The following is a 25,181-nucleotide window of genomic DNA, read 5'->3' as shown; positions in this document are numbered from 1 at the left end:
CTTAATGGTTTTCATGTCCCACACTTGCGGCGCCAATATGTGGTGTGTTGGGTCACCTTAATTTTTATATAAATAAATACTCACTAATTTCCCTCTCCATAAACAATATCTCTTGGGCGCCAGCCTTCAAGACAATAGTTGATAATTAATAGTAATAAGTAGGGGGCAGATTTCTATGACGTGTCATATTTTTTCCCTTAACATTATATCTTATAATCTTGTATTTTCAACACGTTTCCAAGCATGATAATCAAAATTAAACAGGTTTTATTGGGCATATAAATGCATATTTAGGCTTTCTTAAGTTTTATGGCATATTTTGAGCAAAATATAACGGCATATTTTGGTAATTTTCATTTGAATTTCGTTTTATAAAAATCAGAATAAGCTCTAGAAATTATTTTTCAGGGTAGACTGGAATATACTACTGAAGAACCATTCTAAAGTAGCGTATGGAATGTTTCTGACAGGTAGGAGCTATTGTTTGCTAGCTGGGTCAATTCCTGGAAACCGGGCTATTGTTTACACGGAAGCTGAGGTAATTCTGCAGTTATTTGTCATTGTTCTTATCTCTCTCCTTCGCCCTTCCCTCTTCCACCTTCAACACACTGAATGACCTTGGTCATTAGGGAGCTTCAGTCATTCAGTTCCTTTCAATATGCCTAAAACGAAAGTCTCAATGTGTGGGAAGTTGCGAAGTTTTGTTCGCGAGTTCGGTGAAAACATATTCAGTGCGGATGGAGTGATATTATTCTGTAAATTGTGCGAGGTAAAAGTTACTGCCGAAGAACGCTTCTCTGTGCAACAACACTGTAATAGTGTAAAACATAAGAATTGTGTAACTAGAAATTCTGCACTCGAAAATAGGCAACGTCTGCTGTTCAAAACCCCGACATCAAGTTCACAGTTTTCACTAGATCTCTGCAAGATGATGGTTTCGTCTAATATTCCTTTAAAGAAACTTAACAGCCGAAGCTTCAGACAGTTTCTTGAAAAATTTACAAAGCATCCTGTTACCAACGAATCTACTCTCAGGAAGGACTATCTGACCCCTTGTTATGAAGAGATGTTGGATATAATAAGGCGTGGCGTGGGAGACAGTAAAATATGGGTTTCAATAGATGAGACCACAGATGTAGATGGAAGATATGTAGCAAATGTGATCGTTGGCACGCTGAAGGAAGACCGGCCTGGAGGTACGTTCCTCCTGACATGTGAAGTGCTAGAGAAGACAAACCATTCCTCCATTGCAGTTCCCTTCGACAATTGTGGCCAAACGGGGCAAAGAGAGAGAGCATATTTTTCTATTTGTAACTGACGCTGCTCCGTACATGGTGAAGGCAGCCAAGGGATTTAAAATGCTATACCCGAAAATGATACATGTGACATGTCTTGCACATGCCTTTCATAGAGCAGCTGAAGAGGTTAGAAGTAGCTACCCTGGAGTTGATGAATTAATATCGAACTGTAAGAAAGTGTTTGTCAGAGCTCCACTTCGCGTTCAGAAATTTGAAGGAGAAGCACCTTCACTACTCCTACCTTCCCAGCCAGTTATAACGCGATGGGGGACTTGGCTTGATGCTGCAGTGTACTATTGCAACAACTTAGATGTGGTGGAGAAGATTGTGAAGTCATTTGATCCTGCAGAATCATCTTCCATAAAAACCACTCAAGATTTATTTTCAAGCACTACATTAAAAGAGGACCTGGCTTACATAAAGACCCATTTTAATTCTTTATCTGGAGCAGTCATGCAACTGGAAGTTTCAGGTGCAGACCTAAGCGATGCACTGGATGTTGTAAAGTGCATTGAACAGGAATTAAAGCATGCAAAAGGAACAATAGCATCTAGGGTGTGTAGAAAATTAGAAAATGTACTGGAAAAAAATAGCGGACTTGTGTACCAGCGTGGAATAAGTGACATTCTTCGTGAAAACCCTTTATCTGCAGATTTCCAGGAATTTTCTCCAAGTGATTTAACTATTCAAGTACGCTCCCGTTACATCATGTGATGTCAAAAGAAGTTTTTCTCGCTACAAGACAATACTCAACAACAGCAGAAGGAGATTCTCATTCAACATTCTTAAGATGCATGTGGTCATAAATTGCAACAATTCTGATAATGGAGACTAGATCAGGCATGAAATAACATATGTTTTGTGTATAGATTAAAACTGATTTAATATTGAACAGTGAAAGTTACTGTAGTGTTTGTTTTCCACAGAGTCCATCCTTGCCTAGGAGTGTGCAGTGTACCCGTAACGAGTTCATGAAATATTCATCATTTTAGTTGGTTTGGGTTAAAGATTTCGAAGAATTAAAACTTTTTAAACTCTAAATTAATTGCAGCCTGTAGCAATTGTAATAAGTGTTTCTATGTAACGTAGATGCTATTCATTAAGTCATATTTTGAATTTTATAGGTCATATTTTTATGTTTTTTAGGTCATAAATGCATACTGTACATATTTCATACATTTTTAGGTCATAGAAATCTGCCCCCTAGTAATACATAATGAGATTAGATACTCCCAGAGGTGGGATGACAGATCACTAACCATTAAGTACGCTCAAACTAGGAAACTAAGGATCAGAATTTATGAAAGTACCAATTAAAATAACGATTTATTAGGATGATAAAAGTGACGGCGTATTTAAGAAAACTGAACTTAATGGAAACAAAAGAAAAATTGAATGAAATAAAATTTAATAAAATGAACTGTTATGCGGAAACTTGCAGTAATTTATGCCATTAGCTCACCATTTGTAGATCCTGATAAAATTTAATAAAATGAACTGTTATGCGGAAACTTGCTGTAATTTATGCCATTAGCTCACCATTTGTTGATCCTGGTATGTGGATACGGTCGATGTAAGACGTTCAGATGCTAAGACACTCCGATGTTAAGATGTTGTCATATTAAGATGTTGTCATATTAAGATGTTCTGATATTAAGACGTTAGGATCCTCACAAGCTCTTGTCGTTGAAGTGTATCAGCTCGAAATCTCTCATATCACATGGTCCAGTCAGCTCTTGATGTTCTATCCCTTCTTCTTTCCATTGCTGTATATCCAACATCTTGTTCGTAATGTTCATTCATATAGGTTGAAAGTTCGTGGGCTTCATAAGCGTCAGGTAGCCAGCTTCAAAATGTGGGAGTTGACAAATTCTAACTGCCTCTTTAGAATATGGTAGGGACTAGGTAATTCTGCAATCTTGATGATATCCTTTTTGTGGTAAAGGGCTAAAATTAGCAAGGCGTGTCCGGTCAACTCACCTCAGGCTACTGGAAATTACTGTGAACTATTAATATGGGTGATGTAATACCTTACTAAAGATTTAACTTGTTCAGATTTTGTTATTTACGTGATACAAAGAAATGAGATGATAATGTGAAATAGATGACTAAAAACCCTATATATATATATATATGCATAATAATCTAGAATGATCTACCATAAATTAAATATATACATCTTTCTAATACATCTACTTATACTCTACAGCATTTCTTCAACTATACTCACTGTACGCTATTGCAGCCACTTAGTTCACAGCTTGTGCACAACACAGTCTTGGAATTTCATACACCGAGCTCGATAGCTACAGTCGCTTAAGTGCGGTCAGTATCCAGTATTCAGGAGATAGTATGTTCGAGCCCCACTGTCGGCAGCCCTGAAGATGGTTTTCCGTGGTTTCCCATTTTCACACCAGGCAAATGCTGGGGCTGTACCTTAAGTAAGGCCACGGCCGCTTCCTTCCCACTCCTAGCCCTTCACTGTCCCATAGTCGCCATAAGATCTATCTGTGTCGGTGCGACGTAAAGCAACTAGTAATTTCATACATCATATGACGTCCTTACACTCACAACAGACTTGTTCAATAAGTAATCAGTACAGTTACATTAATTACTTCACAGAACACCCGTCTTAGCCCATTCAGTTACAGTGACGAGTACAACCGTCATGAGTTCCGCATTCATTAACTTGCAATGATGGGTACAACCGTCACTGTATACTCAAGTCGGAAATACGTCTGTCTGACCATTGAGTTCTTTCGATTGTGATGTACTTTAGAATTACTGTACGTTCCTAGAATGTGCTAGCATGTTTACATGCCAATGTTATTATCCGCAGGATTTTCGTCAGTGTATATTTTTCTTCTAAAGATGGTCATCTTGTTCATGAAATGAATGGTACTGAGCAAGATGTGTAAACATTGTGAGGCGCGGCCAGTATCCAGTATTCGGGAGATAGTATGTTCGAACCCCACTGTCGGCAGCCCTGAAAATGGTGTTCCGTGGTTTCCCATTTTCACACCAGGCAAATGCTGGGGCTGTACCTTAATTAAGGCCACGGCCGCTTCCTTCCCACTCCTAGCCCTTTCCTGTCCCATCGTCGCCGTAAGACCTATCTGTTACATGTAATAAATATAATTTTTGGTCCGTATTGATGATATTTGATTGAAATAATAACATTATTTATTAGATCACCTAATCAATACAAAATCGTCTTGGATGATTTACATAAATTTGTTAACTAATAGTGGTACATGTTTCGCCTTCCCTGAGGGCATCATCAGCCATAGTCTTTACCTTAAATTAATGTTGTAAATTGTGAGTTTGTAGTGAGTTTTCTACAAACTCACAATTTACAGCATTTGAGCATTACTTCAAATTTTGAGATGGTCCATAGAGATCCTATTTGAAACTGTTCTTCAACTTCTATTCTACAACTTCATATCCTCAACGTGTTCTACAACTTCACCATATGCCTCTGACTTTCGTCTTTTATCTTCAAGATCATGATTAATTTCGGATCTCTCGACTAACTTTGACTTTTATTCTCTCTTCTTTACTTTGATTATATACGATTTTTTCGCCATCGTCTATTATAACCGCCTGACTATCAACTTTATTTTTATGCAATCTTACTACTTGTTGTATAACAATCTGTTGTTTTATCCATTGCACTTATTTTAGCAGCTTTCTAATGTTAATTTTGTTAATACTTCCACTATTATATCTCATCATATTGTATTTTTAAACCATCATTGTTATTTTTAATGTTATTTTACTTCAAATCTCTTCAAGATTTTAAAATTCATTTCATTATTACATGTTATTTAGACGCTTATTTTTAATTTAAGGTTAAGACTATGGCTGGTGATGCCTTCAGGGAAGGCGAAACATGTACCACTATTAGTTAACAAATTTATGTAAATCATCCAAGACGATTTTGTATTGATTAGGTGGTCTAATAAATAACTTAATGTTATTCAATCAAGACCTATCTGTGTCGGTGCGACGTAAAACAACTAGCAAAAAAAAAAAAAATACCAGAGGTGAGGAAGAACAGGAAAGAATTCCGCAATTTCTTCTTGATAGTGGTGATGAAGATAACTCAAAATTATCTGATAGTAGTTTTAGCAGTGATAGTGCGTCTGAGAATTGTGACTCCGCTCATGAAAACAATAGTAGGGATGGAGATAGCTCTGTACATAACCTCACCAAATTGAACTGGAATTTGGCCAGTAATGTTCCGAAAGGCAATGCAGGTATGTAAAACGTTCAAGAAATTGTACTTCTACTTGCCGGATGTGACATTGTAGAATTCTAGCTACATACATGACATGTTGAGCCTGAGGGAAAAGAGAATGAGCTTTTCATCATTCTGGGTCAACATTGGAGAGCAAATTCTGGAAGATGTCACCGTTCCTGATTACGCCACTAGAGGATGTTTATCTCGGGTAGCACACCAGTGTGACTACAGGGAAGGCACTGGGGTCATATTCCTGAGAAGATTGCTCCTCCAGCGAGTAAATCACCCCCACCAAGGAGATGTAAAGTCTACTTTGAGCATGGAACCTGGAAGGAATCTTGCTTTGAGTGCAACAAATGCAAAGTTGCCCTCCATATGGATTCAAATAATTGAAGGAAGTTAAACTGCAATCCAAAATGTAGTCAGTTTGATGCAGTATGCTTTTGTAACCATTTTAGCATCCATAACTTAAAACGTTAAAAAAAAAAAAAAAAAAAAAAATATCTCATTTCACGGTACATTTTTCAAGGAAAATAATTGCATGACTTCAAATACTCGGCTAATACGACTTCCACACATGTCTCGTTAAACAACGCAACTCCCAAGACTGCCTCTTTATATACACTGCCTGGCCAGGCTTCTAGAAGAATATGACACATGTTTTCTCATAATTTCTAGTGTCTCAAGTAACCTATTTACAAATGGATCGAATGTTCGATAAACCTCTACTGACAAAGACTATTACCCTTAGTTGCACAACATTGCATTGGATTTATACATCATATATACAGGTAATAATACATTATATTATATTAATTACATGTTCTTACATTAAATGAACTCATTAGTATACATACAGCAGATGTTTCATGACATAACCTCACAAATAATACGATCACGATTTATACCAAATAAAGTCCGTACATAAGTATGTAAATAATAACTAATACTAATAGATGTAAAGAACTTCACAGCCACACCTTGCAAGTAGTAATAATAATAATAATAATAATAATAATAATAATAATAATCAAGCTCGATATTGTCATTATTTACTCGTGGGTTAGAGAGTTGTTTCCAAGTTATTACACTTGCATCATAGTACAGAGACTTTAGAACTTTCAGAATGTTTTCCCATAGTTTTTTATTTCAGTTAGAGAATTTTAGGTAATTTGATATTTTGGCCTACTTTACAAAATAATTAGGTCTTAAAATTCTTATCTCTAAACCATGACCTTTGGGGGAAAGAACGACTTTGCATTTGCCGAAAAGATGCTCTACAGGGGCATTTAAAGGAACATCTGCATTTCATTTTAATAACATCCCCAGCAGTGGTAGGTATTGTAGGATAAGTGTGATGGCTTTGAAAGTACTGGTATATTATCCAGCACTGGTGAAGCTACTGATTCTGCTGTAGTAGAACTGAAATCTTCATCATCGCTTAATTGTTCCTGTTTCTGCTTCCATAGTCTATGGCCTATATCAATTTCTAAAATGTAATGATTACAGTTTTATATCAAGAAATAAACTACGAGTAAAAGTAACATTAAAAAAGTAATGATTACAATTAAAAATTACTTAAAAGTATTTGTTACAAGTAATTGATTACTTTTACTCAGTTACTTCCCAACTCTGAATGCAGGTTCTGACATCCATAATGTTGTAAAGATTCTTAACCCTTAGCATGTGAATTTGTTTAGCTGGTCACATACCTTTACTTGTATTTATTTTTCTGTAAATGTATGGCTATAGTGCTATCTGTTCTTTAGGCTTAAACAATTTATTTTACCAAAATCAAGCTGGAATAAATTACTTTACATGCTTATACAAACACTGAATATGCAGAATTTACAAATTTCCTGTATGTATTATGGGGGAACTTCAGGAAATCAGCATGGGTAGGCTTCTAGGGTACCCAGTCAGAGCAGTCATCATCTTCTAATGAACTGGAGCCTTCTTCAACTTCAGATTCACTGAATATTTCTCAAACACCCTAACACTCCCTTCTCGAATCAAGTTCCATAAGACAGTCATCTTCACTCGAGTTCAAATCATACACAGTCGGGCTTATGTCAGTATTGGTCACCCAACTTGATTTGTTTGAGGCCATTTTGTGCCTTCCAGTTGTAAACACAGCGCTCGATTTACGTTCCCTGGATTGCCTGCCCAAATAACTCTAATAATTATTCTCTAGTCTAGATATTGCCTGAGAAATAAGAATTAAATAAAAACTTTTCCACCTGATCGATACTTTTATTATTTAACCTTAGGCTAAATTATGTCATTAAAAAAACTGCAGTACATTTTTCAATTGCTTGGCAATCATCATCAGCTCTGCTTATCTTATAGCTTAGGCGAAAGAATATAAAAACATTTGATAATTAAAATTTTTGGTAAAGAACACTTAATGGTGAGGGAGGGGGATGTTAAAATTAGATGTACAAATTAAAAAACTATTTCTAAACTAAAAACTTCCTAAACTTCCTTCTATGGCACTACATTCGTTCTTCATTACTTTCAGCTGTGTTTCACTCAATGCACAGTTCACTTGTCTTGATTATGTTGTCCTTCATTTTTCTAGATCATTCATTTAGGAAGTTTTTAGTATACAAATAGTTTTTTAATTTGTACATCTAATTTTAACATCCCCCTTCCCCCCACCCTCCCTCACCATTAAGTGTTCTTTACCAAAAATTTTAATTATCAAATGTTTTTATATTCTTTCGCCTAAGCTATAAGATAAGCAGCTGATGATGATTGCCAAGCAATTGAAACATGTACTGCAGTTTTTTTAATGACATAATTTAGCCTAAGGTTAAATAATTAAAGTATCGATCAGGTGGAAAAGTTTTTATTTAATTCTTATTTGATTACAATATCGATACGGAATGAAGTGGATAGTATGTAATATTGCCTGAGAATCGTTTGTTACTTCAATTCTTCCATTAAAATGCATTTTTCTTTGAACAGACATAATGCCAGGATATTTCCAACATATGAGTACAATAGAATATTGCGATGTTGGAACGTTTCTGACATGCAAACTTATAGGGTTAATATAGTGCTGAAGTTCAGGATCCCATGTGTGTTCCAGTTGTACAGCCAGTTGATCAAGAATTGTCGCCTGTGCTTGTGATGTATTGTCCCATCCATTCCCACAGTGCTCAATCAGGGACAGGTCTAGAGATTGGGCAGGCCTCTGCAGCGGACAAACAATCTCTAAAGCACATTGTGTGATATATACAGCGTGAATTCGGGCGTTGATACTTGAAGACCCGTCTTCATAGCGTAACGGTTAGTGTTATTAGCTGCCGTCCTCAGGGGCCCTGGTTCGATTCCCGGTACTGCCAGAAATTTAAAATGGCAGAAGGGCTGGTCTGTGGTTGAAATGCTACATACAGCTCACCTCCATTGGGCGTATGCCTGAAAAGAGCTGCACCACCTCGGGATGAGGACATGAGTTTACTTTTTTTTTTTACTTGAAGACAAGGTCCCTGCAGGACAGGTTGGGTGACTTGTTGCACATATGCTGTGGCTGTCAGGCTACTACAACATAGTATGATTCCCCAGATTGTAATGCCTGGGGTGGGTCCAGTGTTTCTCAGATGGATATAGTATCAGGTGTTTCTCTCCAGGTCTATGTTGGACACACATACGCTCCTACCCAAGCAGAGCACTACCACAATGAACTATTTCAACATCTTACCACAGTCCTTCGGCAAATGGCAAATGACCACTCTCCTTCTCGGAGGCCCACTCTGTGACTTCTCTCAAAGCAATTTAATTGCACAAATTTGCTCAAAGTCCATTGTAGCATGGCACACTACTGCACACGTCCGAATCTCCAACTAATAACAGTTCCACTATTTCCTTATCACCAGTTGCACTCGTTGAATTTTATAGTTCTACCACAATGTTTCCATCTTGTAGCAGAAATTTGAACTTCTCTGATGTTGCCATAATCATTTACTTACATTTTAAATCCATGTTTCTTTTTCTGTTTAAAAATGCTTTTCTGTGATTTGACTTGCTGACTGTTACGAACATGCAAAGTTCTTTGGTGTGTTGTCAAGTCATTTTTATTCATGAGGTTTATTTGTTTTGTCCTTGCAGTTGCCTGTGGGGCCAACCATACAGTAATCATCACGAATGAAGGAAAGGTTTACTCCTGTGGAAATAATGATTATGGTCAGCTGGGTCACAACAAGGCTCGCATGAAACCAGGTGTGTACTGATTTGTAGGAATAACCTTTTGTAATTACACTCATGAGCAGTTGAATTAGAGGTACCTGGCTAGTATTGCATAGCACCTCCTTTCACCTTAATGTCAGTGGCATTGCGTCATGGCGTGGACTCTACAGGACAACGGAAGTGTTGGAGAGTCATAGCGATCCATGATCGTTGCACAGCCTCCCATAATCCATGAAGATTGATCAGAGCAGGGTCCAGGGCACGCACATCCCTCTCATCAGCATCCCAGATTTGCTCAGAGGGATTGAGATCGGAACTACTTGGGGGGCCAGGTAAGCATCTTAACATCTGTGGAGTAATCGTTGAACCAGTCAGCCACAGTTCGGGAGTGATGGGCTGAAGCATTGTCTTACTGCAGGTACAGGTCGCTTTTAGGGTGCTGGAGGTGAGCAAAAAGGGGTGAACATGATTTACCAGTAGGTTCCTGTGTTTTTTGCTGGTGAGGGATGTTGTCAGATGTACCAAGGGTCCCCATTTCATTCCAGGTGAACAGTCCCCATGCGAGGATAGCACCACCACTGGCTTGAACTGTGCTCTGCTGGCAAGAGGGATCCATTACCTAGTGGTTGACGATGCACTTCTATTTTGCCACCTGGTACCTCGACTCTTCTGTCCAGGTGAACTTTTCCATGCTTCGAGCATCCAATGGTAATGTTCCTTTGGCCATGTCAGTTATTGTGCCTTGTGACAGGTGTTAAACAGAGTTACCCTTGTGGGATGCATGCTTCTGTAACCCAGGGCGAGGAGATGGTTCTGGATGCTCACATGTTGTCGTCCAACACTGAATTTACAAATGATATGCTGCGCTGTGGCCCATCTATCCACTCTAATGATCTGAGCTAGCCAACGGTGACCTGTCATTAGTGTGTCATACACCACTGCAATTGGCCCTGGTGGCAATGGTTTTACTTGAATCCACTCCTTCGGGACAAATATTTCAGGTTCCATATGGGAATCAGCTTCTATATCATCTGATGGCCAAGCAGGCATCAAATTTTTTGGTAAAGAGACAAAGTCTCTCATAGTGCATTGGCACTGAGGGTGGTTCCAAGTAGCCTATGCAGTGGCCTCCACGGTATGCACTAGCCAGCGTCTTGGTGGGTGTGCTAGGTACCAAATGATGAGCCCAACCTAGCAACGGGGGCGAAATGCTGGCAACCGGGAATGAGTTAGCTGGAAAATTTATGATGTCCAATAACGGACCATTTATATTGGTATTATAAATTTACTCATTCGGGGCAAATATTTCAGGTTCCCTATGGGAATCAACTTCTATATCATCTGAATTCACGTACTCACAGTACACCACAGTATGCTCTTGATTCAGTGGCCCTTGGAAAGAGATTGTGGCCCATACACCTGGTGCCAGCAATCTGGCTGTGATCAAATGTACTGAGGTTTCGTGTCTTACCCCTGCAAGGTCTGATGTCCTCGCTGTTCCATGCCATGCCCTTCTATTACATTCGCTATGCTGAGCACAGTATCATTTCCCCACTACAGCAGCTATATTTAATTCAGTTTCTCATGAGTGTTCTACAATGATCCAAGAAAGAAAATATGGCATTCTCTCTAGGTCTTGTAGTTATTTGTTGTGTGTCTAAACGGGCAGAAATGTATTTCTTTTATCCTGCAGCATCACATAAGATTTAATGTGTTGGAGGTAATATGTTAGATGCTGTTATAAAATTATTTGATGAAATGTAGGAATATCCTGTAGGCTCTCTTGGGGTTCAAATCATTCTATACTGCACACTTCCTAGGGCATTGATGCATACTTGATCATATTGTAGAATATTGAAATATTTTGGGAGGAATTAGTTCTTTACTTGTCCAAGGTGATATTGTTTTATAGACAAAACTCTGTTGTTGACTCTTTTTACTAAAGTAATATTGTACAGGAAGAAAGTGCATGAGTATTTTTCCTGTGTGGAGGCAACTCTCAGGAACCACTCAGCTGGTTCAGCAATTTGCTCTCCATTAGGAAGCTTATTTGTTCAAGATTATCAAAGGGTATATATCATCATGCTTGCTTATTAGGAGGATAGGTAGTTGTCATATTTACTCATGTATATCTCATGTTTTTACCCTAAAATTGTGTTGCGAGTAATATACGGTGAATTAAGAAACATGACTTGATTTCAACTAACATAATTTTGAAACTTAATAAGGGTTCTTTTTTTACCATTCGCTGATGGCAAAGCTGTTAAGGATCCAACCAGCCTTAGGGCTGAAGACTGAACAAATATATACATTGGCAAGAACGGTAGGGGTAGACCAAGGTATGAATATGACAAACAGATTAGAGCAGATGTAGGATGCAATAGTTACGTAGAAATGAAAAGGTTAGCACAGGATAGGGTGGCATGGAGAGCTGCATCAAACCAGTCTATGGACTGATGACTCAAACAACAACCATTCTGAGAGACCTAAAGGGAGTAGGAAATGGGGAATTACGGGCTGGAGGAGGGAGTACAAAGCAAACTTAATTTGTGGAAAACTAAATTTGAACAGTATGGAATGAAAGTGAGCACAACAAAAATTGTGGCAATGCAAATTAGCAGGGAGAATTCTGAATGCAACCTACAACTGCACAACAGACAGTTTGAAGTAGTAAACAAATTCAGTTATGTAGGTAGCATGATTGCTAGTAATGTCAGGGTAGAGCCAGAAGTACTGAACAGTCTTGTGTGACACTAAATATGGGACAGGAAGGTTCCTTAACACGTTGAGTGCCAAGCCGATTGTAGCACACTATTCCGCTGGTGCCAAAGCAATTGTACGCGTTGTAGGCTGATATATAATCTTGGGAAATATTTATATGATGTACTAAGTAAACTTTATCTCACTATAACAAGGTCATGTGTGACGCCATATGGTGTCACAGAATTTTTTTGGCAAGGAATGTGCAACACAAATTTCAAATTCGGGAGATTTATTTGCTAATTCAAACTAACACAATATTTATGAAAACCTAGTAAAATGCGAAACAAGTATTTATATTACATTATACTAGCTGATGTACCCGTGCTTCGCTACGGAATTCTACATTGTATACAAAATTCTAGGTTAGGTGGTGTACACGTTGTAAGATTGTATGAAATTGCATAGCTCTTAACGTTACCCTAGAAACGCAATGGGCATTTCACCAAACATCTTTTCTCATACGAAGACTGAGTTTGGGAATTTTCACTGTAATGGTAGACCCGCTTGCATACCATCAGTCACAATCAGGTTGGGGAGCTTTCATTATAATGGTAGACACTCACCCTCCACTGCCTTTTTACGTTCTCAGAAAGACTGTCCTAGTGGTTTTCCCAGCTGAAATGAACATACATTACAATGACGTCAGTAGGAATGGCGCGATCAGAAGCAATGCTTTCATATGATATACTCAACCAAATGAAAAACCACACATTTTCTCATTTTTAACGAACAGGACTAAGCTGCCGATCTAACAGTCCAAAGTTCCAGAGCTGGAATGACCAAGCCGCAGACAGTCGTGAGCCGTGAACACTCTTCGTCCCTTTTCGGCAGGGAGGGGGTCGATAGTGGCGACTCCCAAGGGTGAAAACTATGCCCTTTTACTAATCTGTTTCCTAGTAGTACCCGATGAGTCGGAAAATATCAATTCACTACACTGGTGGCGGAATAATCTATCTAATGTGGAGGCAAATATTTCATCCAAGCCAGAGGAGAAAACCCCCCCCTTCACTGCTAATTTAGAATAAAACTGAAATTAATGTAGAATTTAATAAAATTGAAGAGGAAGGAGCTTTTCTTAAAAACGCCTCTTTTCAGGGTTGAATTTTGAGTTATTAAGTGAATTGTGGTGCTATAATTTAGAATAGGCCTAAATTGTTTTCCAGACCATGCCATACTACTACTACTACTACTATACTAAGTGAGCCTCTGCCTTAAGAATGCCCACTGCTCATTCAAACAGCGCGTCAGAGTAGGAATCGAATAGCTGGAGTACTTTGAAGAACCATTGTATTACGTACCATCTGTATCAGAAAATGTATGAATCAGAGGAATGGCATGCTAAAGAAGAAAGTCTTCTAAACTCCCCAGCTATTTCCCACCAAAATTCAGTCAGGCTATACTTGGTACGCAGTAGTAATCCCATCTATTGGAGTTGAGAGGCAGCATAAGAGGCAAAGAACATCGAAACAAACAATAGTCAATGTAATGTTGTTGTTGATCAATGTTATGCGCTTTCTATATTGTAGGCCTTCACATTTAGTTTTCTTCCGACTCTGAAATACTGCTCTTATCATAGTCGGAACGGTAAGACTGAATAAAATATAAATGATCGGAAATTGTTTTCTCTATAACTTTTGTTGTAATTTTCGATAGGACCAATAACATAGGTATTTAAAAATTACATTTTAGGCGCCCTCCCCTAAACTACAATTTCATCCAGGGTGAATAAAATTGCTTATAGCTTAGACTGTAGTTTCTTATTCCCCGACTCTATATACTGATTTTCATTAAATTCTGTTAACCCATTTTCTCGTGGCTCGGCGTTGATATGGACTTAGCAACAAAAATACAAATTCATGAACATGTGTGTTATCATAGCTGGTACGGTAAAAAAAGTATTAGCCGGGCTGAGTGGCTCAGACGGATAAGGCGCTGGCCTTCTGACCTCAACTTGGCAGGTTCGATCCTGGCTCAGTCCTGTGGTATTTGAAGGTGCTCAAATACGTCAGCCTCGTGTCGGTAGATTTACTGGCACGTAAAAGAACTCCTGCGGGACTAAATTCCGGCACCTCGGCGTCTCCGAAAACCGTAAAAGAGTAGTTAGTGGGACGTAAAACAAATAACATAAAAATGTATAAGATATAAATGGTTGAAAATGTAATTCTATATAACTTTGGTTCTGTAGTATTTATCCATACGACCACTAATAATATGAATATTTGAGAATTAAAATTTAGGATTTCCACTAAACTACCATTTCACTCAGCGTGAATAAAATGATTTATAGCCTAGATTGTAGTGGCTCATTTTCCGACTTTGCATACCAATTTTCAGTGAGAAAGGACCGCTAATAATGTAAATATTTAAAAATTAATTTTTAGGCCCTCCCCTAAACTACCATTTCACTCAGCGTGAATAAAATTATTTATGGCCTAGATTGTAGCGACTCATTCCCCGACTTTGCATACCGATTTTCATTAAATTTTCTTTAGCCGTTTTCTAGTGATGCGTGTACATATATATATATACATACAGACAGACAAGACAGACAGAAATTACGGAAAAGTAAAAAGTGCATTTCCTTGTTACTGTGGGCATGGCCGATACAGAAATACCATTCTTTTTTAATTCTGAGCAATGTACAGACAAAACTCTTATTTTATATATATATATATAGATTACATTTCAGGCCTTCCCCTAAACTATCATTTCACTCAGCGTGATTAAAATAATTTATAGCCTAGATTGTAGGGGTTCATCACCCGACTTTACATTCCAATTTTCATTAAATTCTCCTCAGCCGTTTTCTCGTGATGCGTGTACATACGTACATACAGATAGACAGACAGAAATTACGGAAAAGTAAAAAATGCATTTCTTTGTTACTGTGGACATGACCGATACAGAAATACCATTCTTTTCAAATTGTGAGCAATGTACAGACAAAACTCTTATTTTATATATATAGATTACATTTCAGGCCTTCCACTAAACTACCATTTTCACTCAGTGCGAATAACATTATTGATAGCCTAGATTATAGCGACCTATTCCCCGACTTTGCATACCAATTTTCGTGAAGTTACGACCACCCTTCTTAAGTTTTGCATTAACAACATCCTATGGTAAACGCTTTTAGATTTTTCGTAAGCGTGCCAATAAAATGTGTCTTACGATCCAGTAGCATCTCAGCTAACTCAATTGATGAGTAATAATTGTCGGTGCAGAGCAAGCGACCACTGTCCAGATACAGGTCCATAAGTTATTACAACTTGAGTAGCCAAGCTCAGTGTATTCTGAGCATTCAAGGTACCTTTGACTTGAATGTAGGTATAGCCTGTGTCGTCGCACAGCTTAAATTGTTTAACACCGTACCTGTGTGCCTTACTAGGGATAAATTGCCGGAATGATAAACGACCCCTCCACGGAATCATTGATTCATCAACTACGAGGTTTTCACCTGGAGTTTTGACACTCTTGAAGTTCATATGCATTATATGTAACAGTGGCGGATTCTTGTGCAACTTTCCAGCTAAAGCATCGTTGGGAGCAAAGTGCCAGAATCGAAGTAGTAACTGAAAACAATTTCTTGGCATTGCCTTACCAGCTACACTATTTCCATATACAGAAAACTGGCTCCAGTAATTTGATAATGAAGGTATTCTTATAAGACCCATCCATAATCTCAAACCTATAAAAACTTTCATTTCCTCCGTTGTAGTATCTACCCACTCCTTCAAACGACTAGACCGCTTAATATGCATAGACGCTATACTGAGAGTCAACTCAAGACCTTAGCGGTCCCTTTGATGTTAGTCAGACTTCTGGTTGGTGAAAAGGCTTCCGCAGCGCCAAATAGTTCTCTAGGTTTGTTACTTGTTCTGAAGTCGGGAGCTTTCTTCAGTTTGGTTACATATTCTGGTGAACTGACTTGACGAATTAAAATTTTTTGCCCTGTATAAATATGGAAAATATATAACAGGTTGTTATTCGGGTTCATTACCAACTCTTATATTTCATACGTAGATGGCTGTGAATATTTATTGTTCTCAGTGGTGTATGTAGCAAAATAATAATTATTTAATACAATATTGATATCTTATTGCACTGTGTACTTAGTAAGCTGTTCGAGTTCATTCCATTGCTGATAAGTTCGCATAATATGTGCGACGTTGAAGATGGATCCAATAAAATTGTTGGCAGTACTGACAGCCACAGCGTGTTCAGTATTTATAATGGCTGCCAGATGTGAGCGAGACGTGTGTGATGCTGTGACGCTTGAGTCCCCTGTGAAATACTTTAAAGCTAACAAAAGTGGAGAAAAATTAAGTAGGAAATCTAAACCAAATTGTTTTAAACGTTTACAGTAGCCTATGAGATTAGAATCTGCTATGGACTGTGGTAGACGTGAAAAAGACCGCGCAGCTGACCGGTGTTTCTGTGTACAGTGTTTACGCCGCTCGCTTGGAATTTAAACTCCACGGAAAATCCAAGTCTCCAGTGAAAGGTCGATGTGTCAGCTCAGTTCAAACTATGCACTCGCTGTAAATAAAACAGGAAGGGCCTCAACACGGTGTGGGAATAGGATCATTGGCGTATTCGATGATGATAATAATAATAATAATAATAATAATAATAATAATACTAATAATAATAATTTGTACCGCCCTCTACCTGCATAAATGTTGTCATGAGTGGATCATGAGTTCGTTTTTACCTTCCGAATGACGAGACTACAATATTTACATGCCTGGAAACATTGTATTTTGCAATCCCACTCACGGGTGGGTTTTTCAGCTTTTTGAACTGTGAGAAACTGCTGCCGACAGTCGTTGCACGAGAGCGGAATCGTATACTTATGTTGTAAGTCTCCGTGTGCCTCACATAAATTGCTGTATGAAATAAAAGTAAACCTTGCTTCTCTTGCCTCTGTATTCGTCAGTAATCTGTAGGTTTTACTTGGTCAATAAAGGAATACATAGGTATGGTACGTATCAAAGTACAGCTATGTAAAAGGAAGTGATTTCGTTTGATGCTTCACTATTCCAGAATGAAGTACTTGTCAGATAGACGCATGGCATTAATGATACGCTGGTTGTGGGGAGATGGAGAACGCAGTCGGGAAAGGGGAACAGGGGACGCGCGGAAGGATACTTTTCCTAAGCTCTTGGGTTGAATTTCAGTATAGTGTTTGATTTGCATTGAAATTAGTTTGTAGTACCATCAAATCAAGAACTTCATCTGTTAGGAACAGTCGGTAAAATTCATATGGTGTGGCTGTAGAAGTATCAATTTGAAGATTTAGATGCTCCAGGCTTGTAAATGGAATATCTTTCTGTGCCCCTACACGAGGACCCCAGGCATCATTGTTAACATGATTGTCTACACCATTTGCACCAGCACCGTCCCCACCTATAATATCACTATCAGTATTGCCATCGTCTTCCGCATCGCGCTATACATCCATTATGCTGTCACTGTCGCTGCACTCATCATCACTAGCGTTATAGTCATTGCCATCAACACATCGTCCTCTCCATCAGAATCCATCAGTTAATTCACAAATATACACTTCACTAATTCTCTTCTTTGCAAGTTGCTTACTATTTCTATCAAGATTATTACCAATATCTTCCATTTAAAAAAAAAAAATATATATTTTTGCACAACTATACAAACTGAGTGATAATTCGTAGATAACGAGGAATAAACAATGCCTGGAGCGCTTTCACTTGTGACAATGACTACTGGCCGGTCAGTGACTTCAGAGGGATACTGTGGCGCCAAATGGTGGCACACAGTAGAAATACATAGCTGGAATAGACCCTGAAGTTCGCTCTTCATGTTAGTACCAATTTTACGCACATAGATGTCACAGCTGATTTTCTACGGCACATCGCCTGAAACTCTACTGTGCCGCCGTATGGCGTCGCCATCTCAAATTTGAAGACAAGCGTGACACCATATGGCGGCATGTGGCACCTAACTTGTTAAAGAACAAAAATCATCCTACGTAAGTCATATCTGAATTCCAGTTCTTACATATTCCCTGAAAACATGCACACTAACATCAAAGAACATATGCTTCAAGCTTGTGAGATGAAGTTTGTTTTACAGCTGCCTTCCAAAAGACACGACTTGATCATACAATGAACGAAGAGATCCAAATAAACCTAGGATTAATTGAATCTATATAGGAAAGACTAAGGTCATCGAGGCTGATAATGATTGGGCATTTTAAAGAAAGAATAGCACAAGAATAGTACATACTTATATGGAAAGAAGACTAACATGCAGAGGACCAGTTGGAAGACCGAGAAAAAGATGGATAGGCTGAGGGAAGACATGAAGAGCAGAGGACGGAATTGGGAATTTGTCATGAACAACAAGACGTTTCTGGACAGACACCATTGGAGAGTGCTTGCTTACAACCACTCTGCTGGGCATGCTGGAAGGGTTCAGCCGTGAAGAAGAATAAGGATTTCATATAATACGTTAAGCTTTGTCACGTTAAGTTTGAAACATGATATAAAACTTTAATTCTTCCCCATAATTTAATGGCAAGCTAAATCAAGCTGGAAAGCAAATTACTTCAAAGAAAATGCACTCCTCTCTTGGAAATAACAAAAAACATACCGTAAGACTAGCACCACGTTAGCCTACTTCACACGATTATGTTCTTAATTCATACATAGGCTATCACGTGACAAATATTCGCTACTCTTCACTGTATCACAAAACACAGAATACATCTGTAACTTATGAATAGAATGTGAAATACATGCACAAACAGGCTTACTGAGTTATTCAGCAATATCAATGAAAACTGGAGAGCAAAACTGAACTTTCCCTGACCTGCCTCCTATGCCAAGGTCTCTAATCTGTGTTGAAAATCACGTCCCTTTCACAAGGGATGACAAAGAACATTTTCAGGGCTAGGAAGAATGTGATAATACTAAGCAGTATTAGTGAAAATTTGTGACTCGATAAGTGACACATTTTTATAGAACTTTAATCAGGACTTATGGCATGGTAAAAGGATGCTATATGGACTTGCAAGAAGGAAGAGTCTACACAGAACAGGTGAAAGGGAAAGGAGAGACAATAACACAACCAGAGGAGATGAGAAAAGGATGAGAGGATTACTTTGATGAACTTGAGTGTGGGAATGAGTGAGTTGAGCGAAAACAGGAAATGGCCTTGAATTCCTGAACTTTACTGGGTAAATTACACCTTTGGGAAATAATGATGATGGTGGTGGTGGTGGTGAAGAATAAGGGTTTCATATAAAATGTTAAGCTTTGTCACATTAAGTTTAAAACGTGAGAATGCGATGGTAGAGATAGAATGTAAGGGGAGGGAATCCAAGAGTGAAATTGGAATGGAAGAAGTGGAAATTACTGTCAAACAAACAAAAGTGGGAAAAGCAGCAGGAGTGGATGAATTCTGCGTGGAAATGATAAAAGCAGTAGGACCCATTGGCCTGCAGTGCCTGTATAGGCTATTTAGATCTGTTTGGAAAGAAAAATTGGTGCCAAATGACTGGAGTAAAGGAGTAATAATACTCCCTATATTTAAGAAGAGGGACAATTATGTGATAATTATTGAGGAATCACACTCATATCCCAAGTAGCAGAAATATTAGAAAGTGTGATAGAAAAGAGAATTACAACAAAGATGGAAAGACAATTATAAGAAAAGCAATATGGCTTTAGAAATGGAAGATCAACGCTAGACTCAGTCTTCAGTATGAGGCAGCTAATAGAAAAACTTTGGGAATACGGAAGGGTTATGGTGATGGCATTCGTTTATTTATAATAGACTTATAATTGTGTACCCTGAGCAGAGTAATGCAACAGAAAGGATTTGGAAAACAAATTATAGAACATGTGCAAGGAATGTACAGAAATTGTTGCAGCAGTGTCCAGACACATGTGGAGAGAAATTTTGGAATGAAACGTGGGCTATGACAGGGAAGTGTACTGTCATTGCGGTTATTCATAATGGTTATGGATGGAATTGTGAAGGTGACAAAGGTAAAATAATAGAATAGGAGCACAAGGTAATGTTGTTTGCAGATGATATTGTGATGTGGGGAGCAAAGAGAGAGAATGTACAATTCAGCATGTTGTGTGAGATTATTGAAAATCATGGAATGAAAATCGACATGGAAAAGAGCAAGACAGTGGTGTTGACTAGAAGAGAAAGGAAAGGGAAGGAATGATGAAAAATAAAGGAAAGAAAACCTTGAAATTGTGGAGAGCTTCAATTATTTGAGGAGTGAACTGAGACGGAATGCAGGGCTGGACATGGAGATCAGTAAAAGGATTCAGTAGGGAAATGCATTCTTACTGGAGTGTGAGAAACCTGGTGTGGAGGAAAGAAATACCAATGAAGCGTAAAGAGGTGATGTTTTAAGATGTACTAGTGCTTAATACTGCCATATGCAGCGGAGACATTGACACTGACAAAAAGACGGGAGAAAAAAATCCAGGCCAGTGAAGTTCAGTTTTTAATAAGTATGATAGGAAAGACAAGAATGGACAGAGTAAGAAATGAAAACGTCAGGAAGGAAATTGGAGTAGAAAAAGCTTTACGACAGAATGGAGAGGGATAAACATGATATGGACATGTTAAGAGCATAAGAGCATGGAGGAGGGAAGGGTACTGAAGCATATAATGGAGACCTAGATAGGAGGGAGGGTAAGAGGGAGACCCAGACTAAGATGGTTGAAAATGGTCCAGAATAGTATAATAATTAGAAGAATGCTGGATTGGAACAGGGGTAACGAGGAACAATGGTGATTGGATAGAGAAAGATGGTAAGCTGCCATAACTTCCCAATACAGCGGGAGCTGGACAAGGGAAATTGATGATGATATTAGGTACACAACTTTCATAAATCGTTTGTTCATTGTTTACGGCACAGCTTTCTTGGGATTAAAGTTACTTTGTGGGCAATTGGGTGTCCCATTGTCGTCCTGGTGAAACTCTGTAATGGTAGGTAGTTTATGGCATTGCAATCAAGTGAATCATAAGGAAATGGTTCTGTTTGGCAGAATAAATATGCGGCTATATTTGGCTCTGTGAGTAGAGAGGGCCTTATACCTGGCGCTAGCCCCCCCACCCACAGTGAGAGGTTTGTGGAGGATTTCCCTTTGTCGCAACTACTTACATGTCGAATAGCTCTCTTTCTGAACCTTTCTTCCATCTCTTCACTAATTGCGGACACGAGTCAGTTAGGCCTAGATCACATTTATGGCTTACTCAAAGCTCTTTGTATTTTGAGGTACGGATATAACAAATTTCCTGACTTTGAGGACGGTATTTTTAAGAGAAAAGTTAGAATATTTATTGAAATGCAAAAGTATTGTTTTTAAATATTAAGTAAAATTTAATTTGGAGATTAATTGCGAAGGGCGCCATAAAAAGGCACCTGGGGCGTCATGGCGTCCGCGGGTGCCGCGTTGGACAGGGCTGCTCTAGACCCTTTACTGATTAAACCAAAGTGACTTGTCATTGCATGGTTCAAGTTGGTTGGTTGCTGACACAAAGCGTTTATACCTCCTTGCTGGGAGGCAGTATAGCAACCATTAAACATATCCTGTCGATGTCTGCTATTGTCTGGTCACGAATCTTGCTGATATAATCCAAAATCTGCCTCATGCCAGTAATGGCGAGTGCTGCTGCGGCTTTCTCCTTAATGAACTCCTTAAGGTTGTTTGATCACATCCTGACACATTTTGTTGGTATTTATATATTTGAATGCGAAAAGCCTGTGTTCATGAATGTGTTGGCATGTTAAAGAACTTTCTTTTTAGGGCAAAATTATTGCACACTTGTTTTACTTCAAGTCTATAGCTGTTGAAATGACATTAAAAAACATGCACACAGCAGCAAAAACAATAACATTATTAATAGTAGTAGTAGTAGTAGCAGCAGCATAATAATAATAATAATAATAATAATAATAATAATAATAATAATAAAGGCTGACAACATTTCCTGTGCGTGAAGGGGCTGATCACTACCATACACTACAGCAGTAGTGCTGGTCATAGTGCCAGACCTGTGCCTCAGATTCAGATTCCACCCAACTGAATATACATGACTAGACCATTGTTGCTCAATAGCAGGGCATTGATTGCATTTTCTGGTTGGCCTTTTGTGTGTGTGTTTTTATATTCACGTTTCTTGGGATGTATCCTTTGTACTTGGCATGACTTAATAAGCTGAAAGTCTGCTTTAAATAACAGAAAGATGTTCTAAAAAGGCCTTTTCAACCAAATGGTTACTGCTATTTGTTTTACTCTTCAATTTTCTGTCTTCTATTCTTTGTTCAGTAATCAAACGGGAAGAATTGGTCATTGTTATATATATTTTTTCTTTATAGAACTTGTCGATGGCCTGGATGCGTACATAATAACAGGAGTTTGCTGTGGAGCATGCCACACTGTAGCAGTAAATGCATGGGGTCAAGTGTTCAGCTGGGGTTCTGATATATATGGACAACTAGGTGAGTGTATTTTGGATCTTGTGCATAATGCTCATAAAAGGTAAGGTAATTTTTTATAGTACTCCTTAGAGAAGAAACTCTGCGTTATGAATAAGGAATTTTTCCCATGTGGTGTTGCTATGTTAGAACAACAACGATAACAACGGACGACTTTCCCTGGGATGAGCTGACAGCAGATTGCCTGGCTTTTACATGCGACATGGCACTGGTCACTAAGTCTATGGAAATAGTGATGATCCAAGTCAATTGTCTCTGAAGACAGACGGCCAAAGCAGGACTCAGTGTCGCTGGAGAAAATTATTTACTTTACTATTTAATATCAGAGTCTGAGAGAGATGTCACTGGAACAGGGTATAATCAAGCAAGTTGAGAAATGTAAGTACCTCTGCAACTGGATTGAACCCAACTTGTCAGAGAAAGCAGCTCTCTCTGCAAGAGTTAAGCTGGAGCTGGTGTATCAACCAGTTCAAAACACATACAACAATTGATGCCTGTCATGCATTTGAAGCTGAAACACTACACCAGAGTCATCCACCCGGAAGCCCTTTTTAGTGTCGAGTGTCTGTTACTGAACAGAAAAGGGTGGATTGAAAAAAATTGGAAGTCAGAGAGAGAAATTCTCAGACAGATTCTATGTCCAGTTCTGGAAGATGGAAAATACTGGAGACATCACAGTTGAGAGCACACTTCCAGGTAGAGAGGCTGTCTGAGTGTGCTGAGAAAAGAAGGGTAGCTTTCCATTATTATGCGGCAAGATTGTCTCCCAACAGATTGTGTAACCACCTATTCACATTCTGGCATGACAAGGAAGTCCATACCACCTGCTGAGGTGCCAACTTTTTACGGCATTACGGTCGAAGGGGAAATTATTACGGAAAAGCAACCTTGTCACGATAAAAATTAATTTCTGCGAAAAAAAGGAAAGAAGTAAAAAAATGTTCAATCTCTTAGAGCATTACTGGTCAACCCTCCTCGTTTCAATGTTTGTACGTTGGCTACTAAACATATTTGGCAGTTATTTGGTCGTCACTTCCTTTTGTTTCCCGCGAGCGTTGTGAAATCGTGGCCAGCTACATAGATATACACTGCTCTCTTAGCTAGAATGACGTGCCAATGACGTATCAAGTCTGCCGTGAGGTAGGCTTTACTCCTTGCTACTCGCTACCCCTTGCTCTGCTGTTCTCCAGTGCGCACTTTTGGCTCTCTGTCGTGTGCGTAGAAAGAATAGTATATTTAGTGCATTTCAATTCTAATTATCCTAGACGTTGATTCGAAAAGTAGTGATTGGTTTTGTGAAATGAAGCGGAACAATTGTCAAATTGCATCTTCTTCTAAGAAGACAGCAGTGTTACAGAAATATTGAGATGGTTACACAAAGGAATGGCCATGCTTACTTGCCTCGCGTGTTAGCGAAAAACACATGTTCTGCAATGTGTGTTCGTGTGATTTCTCTGTGGCTCATGGTGGACGAGATGATTGCAGAAGACACATAGAATCCAAGAAACGTCACACATACGGTGAATCAAAATTACGAAACCAGTCTGTTTCATCATTCTTCGTAAAAAATAATGAAACTGCGCTGACAAATGCCGAATTATTGTTCACATAATTTCTTTTGGAGCATAATATTCCGTTATCAGTTTCAGACCATGCTGGAAATTTGTTTAGATCAATGTTCCCCGACTCTAAAATATCTCAGAAATATGGTTGTGCAAGAACTAAAACCTCTGCTTTAGTTCAATACACGGCATCTGAGGCAAAATGAAATAAGTGAACTTTTGCAAATAACACCTTTTTCCTTGGCTACTGATGGTAGTACGGATTCAAATGCAGTTAAACTTTATCCTATAGTTGTCTCTTTCTTTAATGCTCAGAGAGGTCAAATATCAACTCTTCTATTGTAATTGTTAGAGAGTACCGATAATACCAGTGAGGGAATTTTCTCAGTTATTAATAGTGAATTGTCTTCTTTAGCCATTCCATGGGAAAATTGCATTTCTTTTTCATCTGACAATGCATACACAATGATAGGGGCAAATAAAGGTGTTGCCAAATTTGTGAAGGACAGGCATTCTTCTGTTTATGTCCTGGGTTCATGTCATCTCATACATATCTATGCACAAAAAGCAGCAGCCCAGTTGCCAGTCAATGTAGAGAACTTTTTGGTTCA

At 38.6% G+C, this 25,181-nt stretch overlaps 1 protein-coding gene across 4 annotated transcripts in view; it reads left to right on the top strand.

Annotated features, from left to right (window-relative positions):
- Herc4 (HECT and RLD domain containing E3 ubiquitin ligase 4) overlaps window positions 1–25,181 on the top strand; it is a 362,042-nt gene that overhangs the window by 13,872 nt on the left and 322,989 nt on the right. For all 4 annotated transcript variants that reach the window (XM_067152418.2, XM_067152419.2, XM_067152417.2 and 1 more), the window contains exons 3-4: window positions 9,655–9,765; window positions 22,889–23,011. In XM_067152418.2, the coding sequence (XP_067008519.1) occupies window positions 9,655–9,765; window positions 22,889–23,011 (234 nt within the window). The remainder of the gene's footprint in view (window positions 1–9,654; window positions 9,766–22,888; window positions 23,012–25,181) is intronic.

This window comes from Anabrus simplex, chromosome 8 (assembly GCF_040414725.1).
Source record: "Anabrus simplex isolate iqAnaSimp1 chromosome 8, ASM4041472v1, whole genome shotgun sequence".
Lineage (NCBI taxonomy): Eukaryota > Metazoa > Arthropoda > Insecta > Orthoptera > Tettigoniidae > Anabrus > Anabrus simplex.
This window is presented reverse-complemented; position numbering and strand designations above follow the sequence as displayed.